This window comes from Myotis davidii, unplaced genomic scaffold (genome assembly GCF_000327345.1).
Source record: "Myotis davidii unplaced genomic scaffold, ASM32734v1 scaffold223, whole genome shotgun sequence".
Taxonomy (NCBI): domain Eukaryota; kingdom Metazoa; phylum Chordata; class Mammalia; order Chiroptera; family Vespertilionidae; genus Myotis; species Myotis davidii.
The window spans coordinates 1134615-1145562 of NW_006294609.1; the positions used below are offsets into that span (position 1 = coordinate 1134615).

A 10948-nucleotide genomic window follows, 5' to 3' on the forward strand; every position below is an offset into this window, starting at 1 on the left:
GCCGGGACGCTGGCAGGTCCCGGGACCCCGGCGCTCCTTGCGAACCCCAAGGGACGCCAAGCTGGAGGCGCACCGGGTCCCTCAGATTTTTTTCTTCTTCTAATCCTCAGCCGAGGATATTTTCCCGTTGATTTTAGAGAAAGTGGAAGAGAGAGGGAAATACATCCTGCAGGCACCCTGACCCGGGCGAGGGCGAGGGAAGAGTCTGCAATCGAGGCACGTGCCCTTGACCGGAATCGAACCCGGGACCCTTTGGTCTGCAGTCCAACGCTCTATCCAAGGAGCCAAACTGGCTCGGGCTCCTTTTCTTTTTATATCCTGCCTTTGAGCCATCCGTGGGCAGCCATGGGGAAAAGTTGAATCACCCGGAGAAACCTCTCCAAGAAAGAAAACCCGACTCACTCCCGCTTGCCCCTCAGATACCTTGACCGGCTTGGGGAGGAGGGGGTTCAGTCTCCCAGGTCTCCTAGTTCCCTCCCTCCCCTCTGGCGGTGGGAATGGGGAGAACATTATATGTTCTATGTTCTATTTTAATTTGTGTTTTATTACATTTTCTCTTTCCCACCTATCATTATACCAGGAGAATTTAATTACCCGAGTCCCCAGAAATCCTGGTGCACCCTGGTGTCGTGTCCTTCCTCCATGAAGCGCTCCATGATCAACATCTAGGACCTGATATTCTGACTCCATCAGGACCTGACACCTGACTCCTGGACCTCAGTGTTTCATTGTCCCCACTGTCCAGATCTTTCTGCTGTGTTTTTGTCTCACTAGCAAACTAGTATTCACTGACTGTGTAAGAAACATATCAGGGCCCACCAACTCTGTTGTCCTATTATTGCTTCTTTGGTGGTTTGAGTGAGTTGGGTCCTTGTTTATTTTCTGCCTCTCCCCTTTCTTGGCCTTGCTCTCCCGTAAGGATGACAACACAGCCTTTGGAGGGAATCCTTTACTATGCCATACCTCCTCCAGGGGGGCCAGCACAACCTGGGGGCCAGCACAACCCCCACGTCCCCATTTTGCAGATGGGGATGCTCAGAGGTTGAGTCTTCTCTAGGGGCAGGACCAGGGCCTGCATCGGTCTCACTCATGCAGGTGGGTGTGGGGCCCAGGCATGGAGGGAACGTGTGGCTCAGCTCAGGCCATCCTCTGTGGCCATGTGTGGTTTTCACAGTTTGATTGCTGCCGCTGCCACTGCCACAGGAGAGGCCCATCACTGGGCAGATGGCATTGCTTGGGCCCAGTGCCCTTATCCTCCAACCAGCCTACCACCATTCCATATACATGCTGACCTTGTGCCCCCAACCCTTACCCCACTCCCTACCTGACTCAGGACGACAGTGTGCCCCAAAACCATGGCTATGGCTTCACATTCATTTACTTTAATCTTCACAATAGCCTGAGGAGGAAGTTCCTCTTTGTATCATCTCCATTTTACAGATGGGAAAACTGAGGTTCAGAGAGGTTCAGGACTCCCCAAGGCCACAAAGCTGGTGAGTGACAGAGCACAGACTTGAATCCTGGCAGGCTGGCTTAGGCTGTGCTGGGCTTACAAGGTTGAAAGGTGGGAGTTGGACGGGAAAGGCCTTCCAGGCTCAGCCACGGCCTCAGTGTCTCCAGTTCAGAGTCCAAGTCCTGCTCTGTGACCTTTTCAATCAGTGAACCCCCTCTGCCTTCAGTTCCCCAGGAAACATGGGGGTAATTGCATTGCCCCCTAGCTGGGGCTGCCTCCAGGACACCGTAACAGGTTCAGAGCCAGGCACTCAGATTGTGTGGGGTGGGGGCTACTGAGCTTGGGGTGCCAGAGAGAAAATTTGGAGGACAGGTCAGCATGGGGGCTGAGGAGGCAAACAACCTGGGGTGATTTCCTGACATGGGGGAGCCCACTGTAGTGCCCTTTGCCCTGGGGATTGGGCTCAGGGCTTTGGTGTCCCATGGTGGGGCAGAAATTGCAAGATCCCTATGGAGCAAAAGCTAGAAGTAGAGTTAGGCTCTGAGTGCTGCTTCATGGAGGGCGGCCAGACTGGGTTGGTGTCATGGACAAGGGGATCAAGGACCATCAGTAGGCCTCCCTCTGAGCCTTGGGTAGCCTGAGGCCCTGGTCTAGCCCCAAAGATGATTCTGACAAAGTGATAGGAGCCTTGCTAATACCTAATGTCAGCAAAGAGGGAAATCAAGCTCCAGGTTGAGATACAGTGAGGTGACCTGGGGAAGCTAAGATCCCCCTAGACCAGCAGACACCCCAAAGGCAGAAAGGAGGTTGCTAAGTTCTGAGAAGCAAGTGGCTGATCCCTTCCCCGCCCTTCCCCGCCAGCCCTGGAGTACCCTCACTGGTGCAGCAAGCCTGTCTCTGCCCTCTTACATCTTCCCCCTCCTGTCAGTTTCCTTATTCCTCACTCCCCCCAAGCCTAGGGTCTCCAACCCCAGCGTGCAGGATAGTCCTTTTTTAGTTAAAATGGGATAGCTGTAATGTCTAACATTGTGATTAACACTGGTGCCCCCTGGAGGCCAGTCTGAGGGCCTGCATGTCCCTCCCTGAACTTTAGGGTTCTGAGGGAAGGGGTTGAGAGTGGGGGCCTCTTCCCTGGATTTTCAGATAGGGAGACCGTGGTTTGACTAACAGATCCACAGGAAATGTTGGGGTACTGATACAGCACAGCCAACATCTGAGCTGAAGCCAGCTGTGTTGAGGGGCGAGATGGGTGGTATGCCCAGAGCTAGTGATTTATTTATTTATTTAGTGATTTATTTTAGAAGCAGAAGTTGGGGGAATCCTCAGGTTGGGGAGTGCGGGTGAAGCCCCACCCCCAGCCTCATCTCTGACTCCCTAGCTTGCTCTGGCTACTGCAGTCTAGTCTCTCTCCTGCTCAATCTCATTTACAGTCTGACCATCATGTTCCCAGCACCCTCTGGGTTCTCTGGATTCTCTCCGACTCTGTTGAAGCTAGCTCCAGCCCCCCTAAGCCTCTTTAGCCCAGCCTGGGCCCTCCCAAAGTTCTGTTCGTAGGCTCTGGGAGCACCAGTCCTAATTCCAGTCCTCATGGGAGGGGCGGAAAAGTCAGGAGGGCTTTATTAGGAGGTGGCAGAAGCTAAGGACAGATGTACCAATTGGGAGTTCATCAAAGGAGAGAAGGGCATCCAAGCAGAAGGAACATGTGGGCAAAGGCAAGGAGGTATGGAGTCAAATTCTGGGGCATTCAGAATGTCAGTCCAGTCTGGCCTGAGTTTTGGGTGCTGGGCAGGGGCATGGCATGGAGTGTTATCGCAGGCCAGGGAGGAACTAGGTAAGGGGTTTTCTTCACATGGGTCTTCAGGAGTAAAACATACCAGCAACTAGGATTGGCACTGGACTGGAAGGGAGCAGGGAGGCCAGGAGACAGCGGGGCAAGGACTGAGCATGAGTCTTGGTGAGCTCAGTTGGGCTGCCAATCTCCATTCCTTGGCTGGTTGGCACTGGGGCTTGGATCCCCTCCTCTGGTTACTGACCTGGCACAGCCCTGCCCAGGTCCCTCCTCTTTTTAAAAAGATATATTTTTTATTGATTTCAGAGAGGAAGAGAGAGGGAGAGATACAAACATCAATGATGAGAATTGTTGACGGCCTCCTGCAAGCCCCAAACTGGGGATCAAGCCTGCAACCCTGGCATGTGCCATGACTAGGAATCAAACTGTGACCTCCTGGTTCATAGGTCCACACTCAACCACTGAGCCACTCTGGCCAGCTGGGCTGTCCCTTCTCTTGGCACCAGCCCTTACTTGCCCTCTATGTAGTTACTGACCATCTACTGCCTGTGCCTCAGGCACCCACTCAAAAGGCTTCCCCTTCCTCAGGCCCCTTAGCCTTTACAGTGGGGTTCCCCAGGGCTCTCTGGTGAGTGGGTGGGTGCGGGCTGTCCTCCCTGGCCTACCACCTGCTCTGGACCGCCCTCCTCCACTGGTGCCCACTCCCACTTTAGCGATGGCAGAGCTGGGCCACTCCTGTCCTAGGAGAATGGGGTGTGTATGGCCACCAGACCCTGTGGCAGCTGCCTCTGGGGAAGAGCAGCCCCCACCCCAATTTCTAAGGGTTCCCTGATTCAGAGGAACCCAGTCCAGGATTGCTGACCAAAACACCTTTTCAAACTAAAAGTATTTTTTAAAGGTGTCCCCGGCACATTTTTTTTTCAAGAATGATTTGACAGTTTTGCTATTTCCATTTAAGACAAACTTTTCTCCAGTTCTGCAGATTCTTGAAATCGCTAGGAAGTGCCAAGTTCTATATAAATATGGCACTTCCTGAAACTCATTTCCGGAGGTTCACCACAAAATTCGGACCTCTCAATACACATACTAGTAAATGGGCATGGGAACAGGGCTCTGGCTGAGGGGTGTCAGGGAAATCAGTGAGCTGCCAGCACCTCAAGTGGCCACCTAAAGGTCCCCAGAATTCATCAGGAGTCCCATGTACAGACAGGAACAGAAAAGGATTTTTAAAAGCCAGATATCATGCCCTGATCTGGGATGAGGCTACTCATTTTCTGTGACTTCTGTTTGAAACAATTCAACTCTGGCTAGCTCATGCTAAGCAAATATTTAAGAGGCCTTCAGATATGGTGACCTATTAGGAAAAACATCTAAGTTTACCTTGGTGATATAAAGTGTGGCAACTATTGCCCCATCCTCAGCAGGCCGAGATTAAGCACCAGGTGGTTTCTTCTGTGGGGAGGAGCTGTGGTGTGGAAGGGCTGATGTAAGATCCCATTCTATTTCATGGTCAGTAGCAGGGCTGGGTTGCAGGACTTATGCTCCGTGAAGCACCTGGTGTTTCACCAGGAACTGCTAGGAGGCTGGTCGGGGCTGAGTACCTCCAGGCAGCACTGAGGAGACACCGAAACACTGAAGCTGCTGCCACCACCGGCTGATGCAAGTTTTATTGAGACAATGTACAAACAAGGCCATGGAAACAAGGGTTCTGATGCTGGGACCAGTAACGTAAAATGAAATACAAAAATAAAAAGGCACTAATCTGTTAAGAAAAGACACTCGATGTGTTCTAAGAATATAAGTAATTTAATACTGTTAATTTTATAGCACAAAATAAAACAAGCTATGATCCCAAAAAATAATTTTAAAAGCTTACACAGAAAATATTATTGCCTGAAATTTACGATCTTTAAGTTACAGGTCAAAAGAGTATTGTGTTGTTTTAAAACACACAGTGAAGACCGTCTAGAAGCAAGGCCACTGTTCCTCCTGCAGAGACAACGACCCTGTCTCAGAGAGCTGTCCTACTCCTTTAGAATAAACAACTAGCGCAGTGTCCACACTGTCAGCAGTTACCAGGGACGTTGGTCTCCAGTCCCAGAGAGTGGAGTTTGAGGCAGACCTCAGTGGTGTCCACAGAAAACATTAGTCTTAGGTACTGTGTTAAAACAAGAATTCATTCATTTTTAAGAAGTTAATGAACATAATATTAAAGGATTAAATTATAAACACCTGGCACAAAAACACATCATCCCTTTTCAAAAATAAAATGTTCATTTTCCTCTGAGCAAACATTACAAGAGCAGTGGCCGTCTGTCTCGGCCCGCCTTGTCTGTAAACAGCTGTAAAAGAAAGTTAGCACAGTGCCAGGGATGCTTGAGCTCAAGGAGGGAGCAGCTGTCCTTCCCTCCTTTCAGCTTTCCAACCATGAGCAGAGAAGCCGTCTCCTCTGGGCCACTTTAAGTCGTCAAATGGCAGCCCACGTGTCCTCCTCTTTGTTAACCGTGTCATCAGATGGGACCACACCATGCAGAAATGACAAGAATGACTCCTGTGTTGGAGGTCCTTCCCAGGATAAATAAGTTTTGAATCAAACTGTCAATGTCCTTTAGTACGTAACTTGTTCACTTCCCAAGTGAGATAATTTAACATCCCAATATTTTCTTACATGACAAACAGTAGAGCAAGTAGCAATAATGAACAATCCTAAAAGGAAGTGTGCCCAGGAGGAAGGCAGCTCCTCGGAAGATTCACATCACTTTCTGAAGCAGTCTTCCCAGGCTGCTGGGAACCCAGGCATGAAAACAAGGCAGGGGTGCCGTTTATTGTATGTTTAGTGTGAAAAGAGAATTTCCCTGCCTGATTAAAAAACTAGTAAGGTTCTAAGTAAAAAAGGTGCTACTTTTGGCACATATCTTAAGAGCTCAGAACTCAAAGCTCACCTTATTTGAGGCTCCAAGTCTCCAGCACAGTCCTGGAGACGTGTATGTGGGCTGAAGTGATGAGCAGACTTACTATGAAGCCAAATCTAGGTTGTGAGTGTTCTGATTCTGAAGTGCTCTACATGATGTGGGTCTTGCTATACTGATCAGCAGACATGGCTGAAAGGAAACCTTGCTTTCCAAAATGGCATGTTACTTCTTATGTTCTGAGCCAACTATTGTCAAGAGGCAACTGCAATGGATGGGTACCTTCAGAGCCACAGTTTTCACTTGATTAGGAAGAGATGATTGTTGTCTTCTTTCAGGATAACTACAGACAGGCAGCCACGGTGTATTTTTTCCCAAATGATCATTAATTTTTTCATACAGGAGCACTATCAAGATTCTTTAATAATATGGTGTTACCTGCCTGATAGAATACTGATTTAAAGAAAAATTTATTTATTTATTTATTTCTGATTTAAGGAAAAATTTAAATGATACAGAACTGCTCATTAGGTTGCTGCTACATCTCTAGGTCTGCTGTGTTCATTCTGAGCTGAGGCCCATCTTCACCAGTGTCTAGAAGGGAGAGCAGACTGAACTGCAAAAAGGTTCCAGCATTCTGGTTTGCTATAGCGATTTGTACCAGTTGGCTTGTATGAACAGGCCTCTTTCAGCTGACAGGGAAACTTTAACATCAAACTGGTAAATGGCCCAGCGGTTGAGCATCGACCCATGAACCAAGAGGTCACTGGTTCCATTCTCAGTTAGGGCATATGCCCAGGTTGCGGCTCGATCCCCAGTAGGGGGCGTGCAGGAGGCAGCCAATCAATGATGTTTCTCTCTCATTGATCTCTCTAGCCCTCGCCCATCCTCTCTCTGAAAATCAATAAAACATATTAAAAACAAAACCTGGTAAATGATTACTGGTAAAATTAGTTAATGGTTCTCCCTAGTCATTAAAACATTAGACATCAAATGTATTAAGCAATTTCCAGACTCTGCATTTTTTTTACTGGAGAGCATCATGGGCACACAGACTGTAGAACCAGTATTAGCAGCACCATCTTTCTCTTGCAGCCTGGTGAGTCCAGGCTGTAGCAGGGAGGACTAGGCTTCAGAGAGAATTTAAAGATTCATTAATGAATTAGATGATTCTATGAACAACCTCCCTTTTTAAAGAAACTTAAGTCTTATACCTTAAAGGGGTTTATTCACTGAACCACAGGACAGAAAACTGGCCAAGAACCCCCCTCCCCATATGCTTCTGTCATTGGCAAATAAGGTGGGAAGATGGGCAAAGGTTTCCCCAAACCACCCTCCATATTGTTGCTGTTGGGGACAATGTAATCCAAGAAGCTGCCCACACAGCTTGGCATACCACGACTGCTGATTTTTTTGGTGTTGTTTGCTATATGGCTAAAAGATACCACTGCCAACCAAGACAATACAGGCCTCCATTTCAGATTTGTATTTTCATTTCCTCAGTTACAGTAGCTTCAATTTGGAAGCTGAGAGGCACGTGTCATTCCTTGTGATATCACAAAAATCCAATGTGCTACTTAAAAGCCTGTTCAGAACACACAAGCCTAATTAAGTCTTCCAAAACCAAACCAAAAGAAAAAAAGAGAAGAGCCAGATATGGGGAGTTTAGGACAGAATTTCCTCTTCTTTAAGGTTCACTTGCTCTGCTCTTTAAAGAAAAAACAAACTAGAACTGAGCCGCTGCTTGTGGAACAGTAATGTGCAATGTCTCGCCATGGCCTCAAGCTTTCTCTGATGAACATGACAGAATCAGTCACAAGTACAACAGGGCAGTGATGAGAAGGACCCTTCCCTCGTCAACTTCTTTCCATTCGTGTGCTTCCACCAGTATTTCCAGTTTATGATCCAAAAGAACTCTAAAATCCGCTACTCTTTGACAATACAACTATGATACAAATGCCGAGGCAGCCACTGTGTGCATTCCAAACATGTATGAGACCGCCAGTCTGCAGAAAGCTGGACTTCGGCAATGCAGTGTAACTTGCCTATGAAATAGAATGCTTTCCCTCAAAGGAGACTATGACGGACAGAATAACTAAGCAGTAGAAAACAGGGCCAACGGCAATCACTCATTTTCATCTGGGTTTTGAGGGTCAAAGATTTTGACGTGCGTAAAAGGAAAAAGCCCTTTGCGCCCATTCACTTCACCTTCCCACTGGCCATTTATGTTCATCCTTGTGACTTTCACAATATCACCAACCTGTAAGAATGGAGAAAGAAGACAAATCAGCATGTTCTCTGCAAACAAAGAAAAGAGAAAGTTAACATTAAATCACCCACACTGTCCGATCCAAAGGAAACTATACATTTTTTTAGGACTCAACTTACACGATCAGCCATTTTAAGCAAGCACGAACTTAAAGAAATAACTCCCTTTATGGGGATGGGGGTGGGAGGGAGGGTTGGAAACACCAGTTGCATAGGAGACTAAGTATCTCCACACAAGCCATTGAGAAGCAGACAATTTAACATTTTGTCAATGTCTACCAAGTTTGGAAACTTGGTACTTTTGCCCTGATGTGACTATATCCTATATAATAAAAGGCTAATATGCAAATTGCCGGCCAACCACCCCTGGCCCTTCCCCCCCGACCCCCGGCCCTGATCAGGGTGGGCTGGCTGGACCCCACCAGTGCATGAATTCATGCACCGGGCCTCTAGTATCAATATAAAAAGAGATCATGCTGCAAAGAGCTGAGGGAAAGGCCCAAACAGGATGGAAAAGGAAATTAGCCAGAGTATGAAGCATAGGCCTGGGTTCTAATTCAATGGACACCATATGTCAGGTGTGTGGCCACATTTTCAGAGATTTCTACCTGCAGGGCTCCTTTAGACATGTCCCCTTGACCTCCTGTCAACATACACCTCCTAGTGCTCGCTTCGGCAGCACATATACTAAAACATACACCTCCTATAAGGTAGGCCTGGATAAAAGATCCAGAGACTGGAACCCTCCTCAAGGTCACAGGCTGGTCTACCATGAAGCAGGGGTACAATGCCAGGCAGTACTCAGTGCTGGCCACTTGTGTCCTTGTCACCTTCTACAGTGCAAAGGCAGCAGGACCCACCAGCACTTAGGACCACCCTGCCTCCCCTCCAGGGCTTTTCTTACCAAGACACCATCTGCCCTTAATGTCTTATCTTTCCCCTGGGAATGCAGACTGGCTGCCATGAGTTTTCTGCCTTCCCATCCTTCATTGTTTGATTTCATCATTCTACTTGTTCACTGGGATTATGGGCCCAGCCATATAGAACGACTCATAATTCCCCAAACCTTCTGAGAAATAAGACTGCAGTCACTACATTTCCATGGAAAAAAACAAACTATTACCAAATGGAACGTCTCATCTTATGGAAACTGGCTTATTTTGAGTACCTACCAAAATGACAATGGAAAAAAAGAACTTTACCCTGAAGCTCCCTGGTTAGAACACTATAAATTCAATTAAATTTTTTTTAAAGTTTTCTGTCTGAATTCTGACTCAAACTCCTTTATTTAGAGAACCACCAATTCAACAATTGCAGGATGGCTTGTAAAGAGTTATTCTGATAATTAATAATTAGGTATTAACACTGAAAAGTTCTAAGACAAAAACAAAATGTACTTTAGTATTCAGATTTTTTATGTATATGAGAAAAACAAGATGTAAAAGCCAAATAACTGCATGTATATAAATTAAGTTATTATAGTCAATGTCACAGGCTCAACTGAACCACCTAAATTGGTTGAATAATTAAAATTTGGCAGTTAGCAACTGAGCGTTCTATTTTTTCAGACATCTATTAAAAACTAAACTGTAAAATACTTCAGTGGAGAATATTACAACTGAAAAGGCTTGTTTTCCCTGGCTTTGCCTTAAAATAAAATAAAAATTTGGAGGTGAGAGCATATTTATTTAATATAAGAATTAAGCTTTAAAATATCTGGGACATACTAAAGACTTCTGAAATACAGATTATTTTAAGATTAGTGTTTGGAGTCTATGTATTCCCCACCCTCTCCAAGTCACAATTTTTATTTACAGATAAAGAGAAATGTCTTTCTTACTCAAAACTACTAAGATAATCACACAAATGTTTTTGTAATTGTGAAAAAATTTCTATTCTTTGAAGTAGACCAAGGACTTAGTTTTATAACTTGTATTTCCTTTCCTTATCATACAGAAGCCATGAAACAGAAAAACTTCAAGATCATATTTCCATTTCCAGTAGGGACATATTTCAGATCTGCATATAAGGAAAACTAGATTGTGAATGAGAACCCTGAGTTAGAGTAGAGAGTATAGAAATCATATAGCTGGAAGCTGAAGTTGGTGAAAATCTGGAATCATGACTTCTGTCCAATCATCTTACTCCATTTTTAAAGAAAAGGAACATTTAAGCACCACATAAGACAAAATAATGCTTATTTAATAACACACAAATTAAAATCAACCCTGGGTGAGCAGAGAGAATACTTCTGTAGGCAGGAGCTACTGGGATGCCACAAATCACAGGCCCTACAGCTGGACCACACTCCGATTTCCTTAATCTCTGCACATCTCCCCAAAGCCTTGGCCTCCTTAAGCCTTTCAGTGCAGGAACTTGCTGTATTGTTGTTTGGAATACAATGAGGCCAACCGTTGCCGAAGCCGGTTTGGCTCAGTGGATAGAGCGTTGGCCTGCGGACTGAAGGGTCCCGGGTTCGATTCCGGTCAGGGGCATGTGCCTGGGTTGCGGGCACATCCCCAGTGGGGG

The 10948-nt window shown here is 46.4% G+C and overlaps 1 protein-coding gene across 1 annotated transcript in view; it reads right to left on the reverse strand.

Annotated features, from left to right (window-relative positions):
* Positions 1–7181: 7181 nt before the first annotated feature.
* CRKL (v-crk avian sarcoma virus CT10 oncogene homolog-like) overlaps positions 7182–10948 on the reverse strand; it is a 29682-nt gene continuing 25915 nt past the window's right edge. The window contains exon 3 of the mRNA XM_006768855.2: positions 7182–8411. Coding sequence (XP_006768918.1) covers positions 8277–8411 — 135 coding nt within the window. The 3' untranslated portion in view covers positions 7182–8276. The remainder of the gene's footprint in view (positions 8412–10948) is intronic.